The sequence below is a fragment of the Aptenodytes patagonicus genome, chromosome 1 (genome assembly GCF_965638725.1).
Source record: "Aptenodytes patagonicus chromosome 1, bAptPat1.pri.cur, whole genome shotgun sequence".
Taxonomy (NCBI): domain Eukaryota; kingdom Metazoa; phylum Chordata; class Aves; order Sphenisciformes; family Spheniscidae; genus Aptenodytes; species Aptenodytes patagonicus.
In genome coordinates, this window is record NC_134949.1 from 124,535,699 (window position 1) to 124,550,446 (window position 14,748).

At 40.8% G+C, this 14,748-nt stretch overlaps 1 protein-coding gene across 3 annotated transcripts in view; it reads right to left on the reverse strand.

Annotated features, from left to right (window-relative positions):
* The window catches only part of KCNJ6 (potassium inwardly rectifying channel subfamily J member 6), a 168,553-nt gene that overhangs the window by 34,945 nt on the left and 118,860 nt on the right, over positions 1-14,748 (reverse strand). For all 3 annotated transcript variants that reach the window (XM_076354040.1, XM_076354021.1, XM_076354032.1), the window contains one exon: positions 8,635-9,555. In XM_076354040.1, the coding sequence (XP_076210155.1) occupies positions 8,635-9,532 (898 nt within the window). In that variant the 5' untranslated portion in view covers positions 9,533-9,555. The remainder of the gene's footprint in view (positions 1-8,634; positions 9,556-14,748) is intronic.

Genomic DNA, 14,748 nt, shown 5'->3' on the forward strand with positions numbered 1-14,748 from the left:
GAATACAACCAGAAAAATAAGATGTGGGTTGCTTGGCAGTTATACAGGTTGTTACAGGAGGAAATGTTTTTTATATCAAAATCAACTTTGTAATACTAAACTGTAGATGTTCAGCATCACTTACTGGGACATTAGCACCTAACATTAAATGACTTGCTAAATTAATCTGATTTGTAAGCTGAGAGCATGCCGCGTTGGATATGGCTATTTGGTAGCGTATTCTCGCATTGAAGCTCTGGATTGTCCTCCTCACTTAGTGAAAAAAGCAGGCCAGCCTCCCTCCAGGTGTGCAGCACAGATTAATGCTGCTACGAGTTGCAGGTGGGAGTCCTGAGAAATGTGTGGCTGCTCAGTATAAGCAGTCCATGTGTGTAAGCTGTAATCGGTGCCTGTGCTGCTTCTTGGACTCAGACTGCTCAGACTCACCAGCATGGTGTTAGCTTGCTCCTCTTCAGTGACACAAACGAGCAGCTCTCTGAACCCCCTTTGGCTACATGGATAAACCAGAGCTCAGCTGCTTTGTAGTGTCAGGGTGGTGAAAAACAGGCAGAGCACATAAACAAGTCTGAACCTGTGTTTGGTTTTCCTTGAAATGCCATGGTTGAGACTACTGAGACCACTGCAGTTCTTTGTGATTTGTTTTTGCTGGAACCCCTTGAGGACTTTTTTGTAGTGGCCTCAGGGAGCCCGGAAGCTATGCCATAACGGGAGTTTTTAGTCCTGGCAGCTGCTTTCTAGGATAGCAAGCATATACTTGTAAGTCTTGTCTGTATTTTTCATGTAATTTATGTAGCCAGTGAGGTTTGCTGCTGTCCATAGCCGCCACCTTTTTAATCTGTCAGATGTTGATTTTGAATTTCTGGTTTACTTAACAGCTTTGCTTGCTTGTTCTTCAATCTTTTAGGTCAATTTTGACTTTACAGTTACTTCTCTATTCATTTTTGTGAAAACTTTCTGCTGAAGGTGAATAATCTATCTGCTTACTTTCACTAGAAACTGATGTAAATATCTGTAACTTTAGAGAGGTCTTACTGTTATCAAGGGGTGTAATGTAACATGTTTATCCTTCATTACAATTCAGTGAGACAGAACAGGAAGAAACAATATTATGCATCTGGAAGTAAATAAGCACCAAGGGGAGAAATGAAAAGACCTTTTAGAAACATGGGCAAGAACAGAGTGCTAAAAATATTTCCCATGATTTTGAACTACAGGCTAGTTAAGTATGCTTCATATCTGGAGATCAAACACAAGTGAACAAGGTGATCAACATGAAAGAACTGGTTCATTTTGGCAAAAGTTCCAGGGGTGAGGCACTGTCCTGACTAAAATCAGTGTGTCCCTGGAATTTCATCACAGGTTCTCAGCAGCCTTCATCTCCAGGTTGGTAACAACCTCGGATGACTAAAAGCGAAAGTCTAAAATTAGAAATGATAGCTATATTTTTCCTTTTCCAAATCAGCTGTTTCAGTGCTGACCCTTCATTTACACCTTTCCAAGACCAAGTGGACAAACTGAGTATGCTCAGGTTAATAGCTGTTGTCTTTAAAAGTGCTCAGAAATGTAGAAGGCACTTCATTGTCCTGAAGCACTTCTTCAGGAGGGCTCAGAAATCTTGTCTCCGCTTTGTAAGCAGGTGAAAAATATTCAGTGAGGTAATTCTGCTTGGGGAACCCTTTGACCTGGATAATACTGCTGTGCCCTTGGCAGAGAATCATCCCTTTGGTTTTGCAAAGTGGAGATGTTTGTGATGGAGACTGTGTGGGCACAGGGGACAAAAGCACTGCTCAGTGCAGCTCAGCCTCTACTTTCTTGGTCCATCCAGTAATACACAGTCATTCCTTGGTGTCTGAGCTGGGTCTGGAGTCCCAAGGACTCTGCAGTATCACCTTCACAGGTGCCTTTCTTCTGTGCTAAAACTACTGGAAAACACAGTTGCTTGAAGCTATGCTGAAGGCAGCGGTGTTTGTTAAGTTTCTGGCACTGCAGGGGGGTCTGCCAGTGGTGGCTGGTGACATCTGGGCTGGTCAAGGAGGAGGGTGCCAGCACAGCTTCCCGCTGTGCCCTTCTGCTAGGGAAGCAGCAGCAGGGCCACTGTTAAAGCACAGCTTTGTGATCCTGTCATTCCTCTGGCCGTGGAGATCATGAGCACTGCAAGGGATAATGTGTGTAGACTCATGAATGAGAAGGAGTGGTGAGCAAAGCCCATCTCTCTCTGCTCCTTTCCTAGCACAGTGGCAAGCAACGCTGACAACAGAGGTCTACGGGAGCGTGCAAAGAACTGGAAATTGCCCTTTCTCTCTGCCCAGAGTGACCTAATACAGTTTGCAAAGACATGATGTGCAAAATGAAGCTCTTCTTCTGCAAGTTTGATTTGTGTTCAGACCAGAATTATTTAATAATATCTAATTAGCTATAAGGAAGTGTTTTTTAATAGAGAGGGGTCTCAAACTTGTTTTTTAGGAATCTTGCTTTTTAACGTATGAGTTACTGCCTGAATCTGAATATTATATCTGAATGTTTACGGTTGAGGGAGCAGCTGTAGTTGTGAAGAGCTGAGCAACTAATTGGTGAGAAAGGTATGAAAGATGGACAATAGGCTATTATCAAACACTTGGCAACATGTTGGGATAGTACAGCACTATTCAGAGAATGAAGCTGTTAAACAAAATGTGTAATCCCTTTTCCCTGCCTTCCCTGAAAGTGATATAGACTCTCTCACCAAAATTTTGGTTGAAATACTCATAATGAGCATATCTCTTTTCTCATGAACTTTGCTCCCTGACTTCTTGCCATTTGGCATATTGTTTTGACTATTGTGAAATTGTAATTGCCTCATTTAAGCCTTATAGTCTCCTTCACCAAATAGACTAATCTTTTCTACCTGTAGAGAAAGCTTTCTGAAAGAAACATCACAATGAAATCAGAGTGCCTTTCTTTGCCAGTATTCAGAACTCCAGCTCACAACTGCAATCACTCGTGCTAACATCCCTAATTTTCTGTGTTAGAATTAATAACAATGAAACGTTTTGTTAGAATTAACAAAATGAAAATGTGAGCAAGGAACGTAAGTGAAAGGGATTGCTGGCAAGCACTAGGGAAATGGGGATATATGAGAAGGTGAACCTGTCTAAGTCTAGCACCTAGCATCAAAAGATGTTAAAACTCTTAAAACAGAAAGAAAGAAAAACTAAAGACTGGAGAGCCATTGTATTCTGACCATTCCTGAAATGATGATGATCCAGCTTAGAGCAGAAGCCATTTATTCTTAACCCTGTTTAAACTGCATTTCAGTCAATGTACGTTGGTCACATCCCAGAGCACAACAATCAAATCTACTTTCACCAGTTGCCTTGCAGAAACACTTGGGTGTGAGAAATCCTGGTTCCTTTCTTCCTTTCATCTACATCCCCTTAAGAAGCAATTTGAGAGCATAAACATCTCTTCTTTGAAGAGCAGTAAAAAATACTGCAGTATTACTGCAAATAAGAGCAGTAACCTGAGCAAGGCTTATTTGGAGAGAGAGCAAAGTCTGCTGAGATGTTTTGAAAGTTTGGGACTGCTAACATGCATATCAAAGGGAGGTATTTTTTAGGATTGGGCAAGGATAAGGGGTAAATATGGCAATTCATCAGGGAGAAATAAAAAAGACAATAAATCAGTCCGTCAAAGGGGCTGTCATGAAGAGTGGGAACAGCTTTATACAATGTTTGTCTAGTCGATAGCATCATTTACTATATAAATAACTATCTGTGTGAACTTTTTATTGCTTTCCACACATATTTTCCACAGCTGGCAAGTGTGTTTGTTCATGTATCTATAAACCATTCTGCAAATACTGCTCTCAAGCTGCCCGTGTGTCAGAATTATAAATGCACCCTATTACAAGTTTATTTGTAAAATTATCCATATGAACCTAAAGTTATCTGTCTAGATTTGTTGCTTATTTTTTGACAGTTATAAATGCGTAGAGCGTTTTCTTTCCTCAGTACTGTTTCAATTTTCATGTTTTTATTTTTAGGCAGAGGGAATTGCCAGTGTCATCTAGTGCACCCTACTGGCCAGATACAACTTCACCAGGTTTGAGGGTCTTGCTGGCTTAAGTACGTTGAAATACTTCATATTCCTTTCCTGTGTTAGAAAATGCTGTTTTCTGTAAATTAATGCAGGTTTAGAGGAGGGATTTGAACCAGGCTGCTTATGATTCAGGAACTGCATTACCAACAAGGCTATGGGCTGTTCAGGATACTCCTCTTTCTCTCTCTCCTTTTTTTGTAAATCACTCTCTCGGAGTGTCTCAGTTTCTTTCTCTCTCTCTCAGTTTCTCTAGCTATTGTAACATATCTCACTTTCCCACTTCACCTCCCCAAATTTAAAAGACTTTCCTTTTCTTGGTCTTGGTTTATTTCCTATATCAGAATGATACATTTGGAAGTCTTGTTTCATTTTTTAAAATGACTAGTTTTTTATGATGATAAGACCTCCCTTAAAAATAGATTTCACTAGGCAAAAAAGGCTTAAAAATGTCAAGCCTATTGTTAGGAAGAGGCTATTAAATTATAATAAAATATTCTTAATTGTAGATTTTTTAGAATTTAAAACAAATAAATAAGTTCTGCAAATCCAAGCTTTTGTGCCTTCTGTTTAGGGAAGACAGGGTTCAGGATCTTTGAGCCTAAGTTTTTTTGTTGGTCCAAGGAAAAAAGATAATTTTCTCAAATTTCATTACTATAAATGTGCATACGCTAACAAACGTCTTAAGTGGTCTGTAACAAATCTCTTAAGTGGTCTCCAGAAAATAATATGAAAGCAGTGGTAGCACTTTAGTATAAACCAACTCTTTTGAATGGCAAATATCAAATACTGCTGAACTGAGATCAGCGTGTTAGTCATGCTCTTTCCAGTTAGTTCATTTGCATTTAATGTTACAGCTCTCCCATAAGGAGCGGAGGGATGCCAGAATCTTGCTTTTTAGGGCTGCGTAACTGCGGGACCAGAGCCTTTGCTGGTATGGGGCTATTCTGTCAATGCCACAGCTGTAGTCTGACACTAAAAGAAGCATAAGTGCCTCAGAAATGGCTTCCCGATTAAAGGTGGATGTTACTTTAGTTTTTGTGGAGTTAGTATCGATCCTTGCATTGCACTGACACTCCTACCTGCTGTTAGCGTAATGGGAAATGGAACCGGGGCTGCAAAAGGTGGAAATAACAGATGTGTCCTTCAGATATGGTGACGCTTAGTTGGACTTTAGCCCCCTGATCCTGAAGGCTCATCGATTGCTTCATGGCAGCCTAACGTACTTCACACCATGACTGGGTTTTTTGGACACTTGAGAGATGTGCATCAGTACCAGGAAAACCACAGGAGTAAATCTTTGCAAGAGTGTTATCCTTTGAACCCAAGGGGATGTTTTTGAATGTCATTGTAAATAATAAGGAAAATTGCATATTGGAAGGATCCATAACAAACATTTAAAAAAACAGTCTTATTTTGAGTTTTTGCTGATGCTGTATGAAGTAGTCAGTTCGACTTCATGTCTTGTTGAAAGTGCCTTGTTGAAGATTCTGCCCTCAAAGTAATCTTTGTGGTAGAATGAATGTGAATAGTCAAGGTGTAGTGATACTTCCTAAGATGACATTTTGATATTTGCCTTGGTAAAGACATACCTACTTCTTTTTGCATCTCAGAAAGATATGGTGATGCTTCCAAGGGCAATTGGGGGGTCCTTGATTTGATCTTTCTGCTGAATTTTGGTTTGGTTAATTATTTTAATTTTGTTTAATAAGATGCATTATTCTTCATTTCCTGTCCTAACATGCAATGCAGAGTTCACATGACACGACATAAACAGTTGTGTTTAACACTAGAGATAGATGTGCTTTTGGAGCCCTTAAGGTGGAAAGTATTATATATGTATAAAATGATATCACCTGCTCAATAAAACTTTAAACAGAATAATATCAGTAATTAATAAAAATAATAGCAAATGTTTATACTCAGCATTTTCCACTGTGTTACTTCTCATTAAAGGGATAAATGTTGTCAGAGTGGGGAAGCTCTGAAAATAGAGAAAGGATTGTTTTCACTGGTCAAAAGTGGGAGTGGCTTTTCTGATGAATAACATAAGCTAATGATCTCAATCTGGTTTTGACCCATGAGCAACGATACTGAAGGATGATATTGCCATAGCTGAGGTCACGGTTTCTTAGCTTCAGCTTTAATGTTTTTATATCCCATAGCAGGTATGATGGGTAGTGTGTTGCTTGTCCTCCAGGGCTGGAGATCAACTCAGGAGCAACTTCTTTTGCTGCTCTCACTCTACGTTGGGTGTAAGAAGAAAAAGTGAATACATGATAGCCTAAATTCACTTTTAGTGTTTGCCAGGATGTAACTGGAAAATAATTGTAAATTAAAAAAGGGAAAATATCTAGTTTTGGTAGAAAGTTGGCCTGATTGCACCTTCAACAAAAATAGCCCAATGCATGTGGGCAAAGCACAGAACAAGTGGCTACTTCCGCACAAATGTGTTTTAGAAATTGTGCTGGTAATTACAACATTAATCTTTCTGATGCCATAGTTAAGCGGCATTATTTGATGCTCTCCCCTCATATCTCATGCAGCTGTGTGCTAGAGAGCTGACCCAAACAGAAGAAAATGGAGCAGCTTAAGATGGTAAATGTTGCTACCTATCCAGTACCAGGGTAACACCTTAATCCTGGATGGCTTCAGTGGGTTTTCAAATAACTGCATCCAGTTTCTTTGTTAATATGGACTCTTCTAGCATTTTAACTTAGAATTTGCCAGCCCGAGCAGTCTGAGAGGTAGCCCCCTCTGGTGAAGGCTGATAACGGCTGAGTGGAAGCTGTGGTCAGTATCAGAGCAGCAAAGGACAGCCCAGAGAGCCGTGTGAGCGTGCAGGGGTGAAGATGAGGTAAGGGAGGGAGGGTTAAACAATGAAGAGTGACAAGGCTTAAGACAACAAAGCTACATTTGATGCACTGCAGAAGTATATTGTCTTTTGATCTTATAGGTATTTTTGGTGAGATGTTTTTTATACTTCTACTTCTTGCCAATAATTTTTCTGGAAAACATGGTGTTCAGTAAACCTGAAAATATCCACTGCTCTTTGGGATGTCAAGTTCATTTAGTTGCAATTCAGAAATTTCAAAATGGTTTCAGCTAACAAACAGCAATTTCCTCATTGTCTCACCTGAAGGTGATGCAGACATTTGAAACCTCTGTGCCTACTGCACGTATCAGAAACACTAAACATTTCATCTTGATTTCTCTTCAGTTCCACCTACTTCCTGGAAAATTTGGAAGCCTTGCATTTACCACTTCAAATTCTCTGCCAAGTTCCTTTCAAATTTTTTTTTGCTCCATTTTTGTCTCACACGTTTATTATATGGTGACAAATGCAGTTTTCTTCTGACACCACATAATAGATGTGTGAAACACACACACACATGTTCTAGTAAGAGACTGCTCTTTATTTCCTGGCTCCAGTTGCAAAACATGAGTCAGGGTTAGAAAAGTTGTACCTCTGTCAGAGATGTGTAATCCACACCCTCAAACTTTCCTAGCTTTTGCTACAGTATTGGGGAAAAATGGCAAATCTGGTTCTTCTATTTCTGTACTCAGTGTTTCCTCCTCCCCAAGCACATCTTTTCTTCATTTTATAATCACCATTCCCCTGTATTGATTACATTTACTCAGTTCAGACATCGATGCTGTCATTAAAAGGGAAAAAATTCCCTCCAGCTCCTAAAAGAAGTGTACCAGCACTCTGACTGCGGGAGGTACAGCAGTTTTAGAGAAAGAATCCTCCTACTATTCTGGCTTTAATGCAAAGAAGAAACATTACTGGTCAATTTGCTGTGAATTCCAAGCACTCTCTTCTCCGCGTCAAGTGATATCTGATGTTCTGCTGTATAATTGTAGGTAACAACCAAACAGCCTCTCAACAAGACTCTGGTGACATAACATGCCTTATTTATGTATACCAGCTTTAAGTGTTCTGGACACTTCTGCAGGGTGTAGGGGGCCTCAGTGAAATACAAAATCAGACAGATCTTTTGTGAACTAAAGTGGAACAAGCCCCACGATACAAGTTAAAACAAAAACAAGCAAACAAGCAAGCAAAAAGAGAAAACTGAACACATTATCACTTCCTACTGGATCCAGACAGGCTAGAAATTTCACGTGTGAGGCAGTTATTCTGCAGTTACCCATGTGTGACTGGAAGCAGCAGGAACTATGGTGCTTCCATGTTAATCATAAACAGAGTTTTGTATTAATTTTTTTTTCTAAATCATTTTATCCCACAAGGTCTTAGTGGTTGAGTTGCTCCTGCAATAGAATGACAAATAACTGGGTGACATGCTGTGAAAAATTTAGAAAATGAGAAATGCTATCCCATTTTCCAAACAGAGCAGAAACAACACTAATTCCATTAGGCAAGATGGAACAGACAATTAAACTAGGCATGCTTTTAATTTTGAAGCTAACCAGATAATTGATGCCGTTTTCAAATGTAATGACTATTGAAGTGATTCCTTTAACGTGAAGCAAAACCACTGATTTTCCTTTCTAAAATTAAAGCATTTACCTTACACAAAGTATAAGAAATGTTACCTGTTGCCTCCACCATTCCTTCTAGGATTACAACAATTTCTAGCTCCTCTTTGGGCAACTGGGCTTTGGAAATCTCCCAGAAAGGACTCTGCTGGTTAATTTCATGGCTGATGATCAGTGGTGAAACCAAAAAGAGACGATCATCCCCTGTGTAATAACCTACGTTGATATCTGTCTGGTTGAGTGGTATAAATTCCCCCTCCTTTGTCTGTTTGGATTTGATCAACTTGGCTCGTATTGATGCCTCTACAATGTGTGAATTCCTAAGGTCTCCTACTCGGAACATCAGACACAGCTTTCCATCCCGCATGGAAATAACTGCGTTTGTAGAAAAAACCAAGGTTTCTGCCCTCTTCTTGGGTTGGGATATTTTCACAAACATGCAGCCAACCATGAAAGCGTTGACGATAGAACCTAAAACAGACTGCACTAAAAGCAGAATAATTCCCTCGGGACACTTGTCCGTGATGACCCGGTAACCATACCCAATGGTGGTTTCTGTCTCGATTGAGAATAAAAAGGCTGAGACAAACCCATTGAGGTTGCTGACGCATGGGGTCCACGTGCTGTCCCCTATATGATCCATATCTCCTCGCATGTAGGCAATTAGCCACCAGATCATTCCAAAGAAGAGCCAGGTCACAGTGTAAACCATGACAAAAATCAACAGGTTGAACCTCCACTTGAGATCGACTAAGGTAGTGAAGATGTCAGTCAAGTAACGGTAAGTCTCTCTGACATTCCCATGGTGGACGTTGCATTTCCCATCTTTCCTAACATACCTCTGGATTTTTCTCTTGGCACATTCTTTGTTTATATTTTTTGGCAGATCCTCTCTAGCTTGTTTGGGCAACTTTGGCTGATGAATAGTGACAGGGCTCTCTATGTCCTGCTCCATTGAGTCTTCTTCCAGTACGTTAGCTGCCATTAAAAACAAACAAACAAGAAAAAGGCAGGCATTATTTTTCTTATTATTTCTCTAAGTCAACACACAGCTTCTTCCTGTATTACTGGCATGAAATCGCTATTAATCAATAAAATTATCACCCTTGTTCTTTGCTCACCTATTAGACGCACAACACAAAAGTCAAATGATGCCAAGCATCCTCGATTTATTGCTAAATAGAAACACTTTGAAGGAAAACTCTTTCTCGTTTCCTATCTATCAGGTCATCCTATCTACACCCATATTTAAATTCTGCAAGACGTGTTCAAGCAGATCTTTCTTCCCCCTGCCCCCCTTTACAGTTTAATAAATGAGGTTTCTTATACACCAGGAAAGATCTTCTGGGAGATAGCAGATATAAATGAGGAAATGGTTTCGCTTGGGGGTTTCAGTCAACAAGATGAGCAGAGAAAATGAGCTATTTTTTCTATCAATTGCATTGCTTGGGGAAAGTATTAAATAAGTATAAGGAGTTTAAAAAAACCCAACATTTTTCAGAAAGAACCAGACCTGCTCTTGTTGAAGGAAAGGTGGCTTTAGTGTAATATATACCAAGAGCAATTCAAGCACATTTCCATAGAAAATCAATGTCTTGCTGATACTGAGACAGGGAATTGTGTGTCCTACTCCCAGTAACATAAAACATACAGTACTTCAGAACATGATTGCATTTTAATTCAATATACCTGTGGCCTTTAATTCAACTGTGCCTTTTTCTCTAACTGTATGGGCCTACACAGTGTTCCCCCGTAAGTGTCTTACAAGAATTTAAAAACCAGAAATGACAGTAACTGCCTTTTTTTTTTTTTTTTGGCTTCCCAGCATTTTGAGATAAATAGCTTCATTATGTTTATGTGCAAGAAAGAAGAGTTTACTGAGGAGAAGAGTGGTTTAATTGAATGGGTTTTGCATGAAGCTGAGGACCTGATGAGGTCTGGGGTAACTGTTGTCTTTTACTGGAAACCCTTCTGCACTCTGGGGCTTGTTCCTGCAGGAATTTCAGCTCTTGAACTCCTAATTTTCTCCCTTCTGCCTAACTGCTATCATTCTGCTGCCAGGCTGTGAAGGGAAAAGGCTTCTGCTGGCTCTGCCTAGATGCTTGGCTCTGAATATTGTAGCACTGATGTGATGTTGTACCATCGGTTTACGGAGATGCTCCTCCTGAACAGTCAGGGCGTTGACCTGCATGTTGCCGGTGCACCCTGCAATGGCCACAGTTTACATTAATGTGCTGCGGCAACTGCTGTGCAGGCTCAGGTGTGGGTTGCCCAGTCCTGCTGTGGGTGGTGACCTTCAAGCAGAGAGCTGGGAGCAAGCAGCCTGGGTTGGGAAGCACTTCATTACCCTGATCTCCGGTTGCCTCTGAGTACCTCTTGCCTGGCTGGGAAATGGCGTCATAAACCCATCAAAACTCCTGCTTGACACAGCAGTCCTGTCGCTGGCACCCCACGGGCTTGGGTGTCTCCACTTGGCACTGCCCTGCACAGTAGACCCAAACCCTTTCATGTAGAGGAGCTACCAGGGAAGCCTGGGCTCTTGTCCAGAGAGAGGGTTGCACAAGGGGCTGCTCTTGGTGGATCAGTATGGCTCGAAGAGCATTTTAGTCTCTCATTCTCAGAAATATGTGCTACATAGCAGATCATCTGTGGAGTCTCACAGCACCTGTAACTTTTTCAAGATGTGCAAACTCATCCCTGTGGAGAAAGATCACAGACCCTTGTAAAGTTTTAGGGCTGCCTGAAATACCCGGGGAAAAAAAATGGGTTGGAGACTGGTTGTCTCTCCTTCTGGCCGGCGCCACTGCCAGCCAAGCCTCTGTTCAGCCCCATAGCCTTTTCTATGTTAAAAGAAAGGCTCAAAGGCCAACAGTAGCATGGAAACCTGATAGCAGGTCTGTGTTTAAAGACTCTGCGTTCCATCCTGTGTCACTTTTTCAGTTTGCTGCTGTGTCTAAAGAGAGCATTATTCAGGCTGATGGTAGCGGCAGCACTGGAAGTCGTGTCACAAGGCAGTCAGTTCTCAATGAACTTACCCCAGTTGGTGACAGTGTGCCTACTTGCATTATCATTAATGCTATGTAACGTACGATGAAACAAACACAATAAAAAGGCACTGCAGGAACTTTGTGAGGCAGACTTAAGCCAAAGCCAGCAAATTTGAAGTTAAGGCTTCACACTTTACGCTTAACTCTCTATTGTGCCTAAGGAAATTTCAGTCCACAGGAGCTAGCACATCACTGCAGTAATAGACCCCTCAAATACTTATGAACAGCCTATGAAGGCTCTGGCTTTTGAGGCTTTAATGCAGTGTATGTTAGACTAGTAATGCTGTTTTAATGTGGTTCATTATCTTTAAGGCATTATGAGTATTTTGCTTTCCCCTCCCAGTTAGAGCCTGGCATGAACACAGAGACAGAGTGCAGGTGTCCCCTGTTGCCTTTGAGAATATACCTTACTTCTGACCTTGCTGTTAAAGGCAACCATGTCCTAGACCTCCCTGCCTGAGCATCTCTTACCAGAAATGGTAAAGTGTACTAAAAACCATAACATGGCTGGGAGGGGACACAGGTGCTGATTTTATTAGTGGCATCAGGAGAAATTTGAAGGGACATCCCCGTCCAGGGATGCCTACCAGTCATACTCTGCACCCACCTAGCCTGCTTTGCATATGGTGTTTATTTCCTATAGAAGTACTTGCTAGTAATGAAGCACCTTTTATTCATACAACAAATTTTAGTGATGCTTTCAAAATGCTTAGTGTTGATTAAGTCCTTGTGCATCATAACCAGCCTTTACTGTCTTTTACAGTACATGAGCTGACCCACAAAGAGAGGTAAGAGGCCGCTGTGCTCCCCAGCACGTGGTGGTGGGCTGTCACTGTCACTGTAAGTGGACTTCAAAGACCTGCCCCTTCCAACATGGGAGAATTTTTCTTAACCTTGAGAGGTCGCACCAGAGCTGACTTGCATCTGAATATATAAGAGGTCAGCTTTGGACAACCAAACCCAGTGACTGCATTTAACCTGCCTCTCTCAGTATAGCATCTCGCTAACACTCTTGCGGACATTTCAATCTCCCTGGGGGCATCTGGCCATTTTGTAAACTCTTCAGACTCTTTCCAGTGCTGTCATTTCTCAACTCTCAGGCAGTCTCTGAGAGGAAAAATTAAGGTCAAGTTTTTAGTCTGTTTCTCTTTATGCAAGATGCCCTTTTACTCTTTCCCTCACCCAAATTCTCCTACTGTGAGTCCCAATGAATACCTATATGGGGAGGTTTCTAGGTCAGAATCACAGCCCGTCACCCTCTCCTGGTCTGAGTTCTCACTCCAGAGTGAACCTTGGGAACAACAATTCCTGAAATAAGTGATCCAAGGATTGTGCATCTGTGTGTTTCCATGGAAATGCTTGATGAATAAGTTTTAAACACATGGCAGAATCCCTGTTCACCGCTAAGGCTGAGGAACAGCCACATATTGTCAGCGCCTTTGCCGCAAAACACTTTGACTAATTATATTTTTACTTGATATCAACCCAATTAGCTTACGCTGTTTATTTCATTTAATTTTCCTTTTGGTTATATAAATGGCTGTCATGGTTCCAGGAACAGAGGAGTGAATAGCAGCTATCTCACTTGAGAGCTATTTTTACTCTCTCTGCTTTTCTGCGTGACAAAAATATATACATATTATTAATCTGCACTGCAAAAAAATATGTACTTCTTCTGAATGCTTCCCCCTCTCCCAGTAAACATTGTGTTTGTTTGAACACAATGGCCAGGTAGCAATACCGTGCCAATTTCGGCCAATTTAGAGTATTCTGTTCAAAATATTTTTTTCAGTGGGTCCTTTAGGCAAATGCATACAACACACATGAGATTTCAGTGACTTGTTTCATTTTCCAGCAAATGACAAGGAGTTCTCCTAAATAGGTCCCTGAGTAGTTCACTTGTGTTTCATCATAGCAATGTGTACTGGCTATGGCTATATCAGTAAATTAAATGTGCCCAGGCCTATTCTTTAACATGGAGGCTAAATGGAGTGGTACAGCTCACACTTGTGTTATTGAACTCCTGTTGTTTTCAAAGCAGGGTAGTCTCATACAGTCTGCTTATTAGGAATAGTCCGTGTCCCATGCTAACACCTGCAATGTAGCCAGGAATTGTGTGTACTCAGTTCTGCATGGGTCAAAACCATGCCAGGGGCTTTTCTAGGAATTTTATCATAGAAGGAATTGGGTGCCAGTGCTCGGGAACATTTTATTTTCTAGTGAATATGCAACCAGTGTTGGTGTCCTGGTCTTGTCTATTCCAGAACAGCATTGGAAAGGCACAATCCAGTGTTTCCAAGCACATATTTTTATTTAGAGTCTGTAGAATAATATGAATCTGACAACAAACCGTGAGCTGTACAGGAGATGCTCTCACAACCTTCATGGCTGTGAATGTAACATCTTACTATAATCCCTAAGCAATCATTTTATCATTAGCAATGTGATTTTTTTCTACTTTGGTAGTGCTTCAGAGATCTTGTCATGGTACTGTACAAATACAAAGCAAAAGGAGGTACATAAAGGGCATACTTGTCTCATTTAAATACTTGTAGCCTGTTTTGATCGTATACTGTATTAGAGTTGTAGGATGACCTGCAAAATAATTAGGAGTTTCAACAGAGAATATTACAAATTATAACTGACTTTTCTGTAACAGAAACCGATATAGAGAGTCTAGTGAATGTTTCACTGTAATTTAGTAGACTAATTTTATCTCTTGTAACATAGTTGTGAACGGTTTGTATGCAAATTTATTGAAAATTCAGTATTTTCAAAAAATCATTTATAATCTACAAATTGTTCTCATGGGCTTTATTGCACATATACAAATGTCGAGCAGACATCGTTTTGACTGTGATTTCTGTCTGCATGCAGGTCATTCCCCACTTTCCCAATAGGATGAGAGCAACTTTTAAGTTAAGCAGGTGTTTGCATTTGTAAGGTCCAAGCTTGCCTTTTGTGAACGTTTTTCAGTATTCATCTCTCATTTGCTGTGATCACAAGCCTCCCTGCCACTGAACTCCTCTGTGGAATATTTGGCAGTACCAGGTGGCTGCTTCTGTTCCCCACTGCCTCTGCGAGGTTGTTAGGCTTTGACATCAGGAGAAGAAGGTGTAGCACC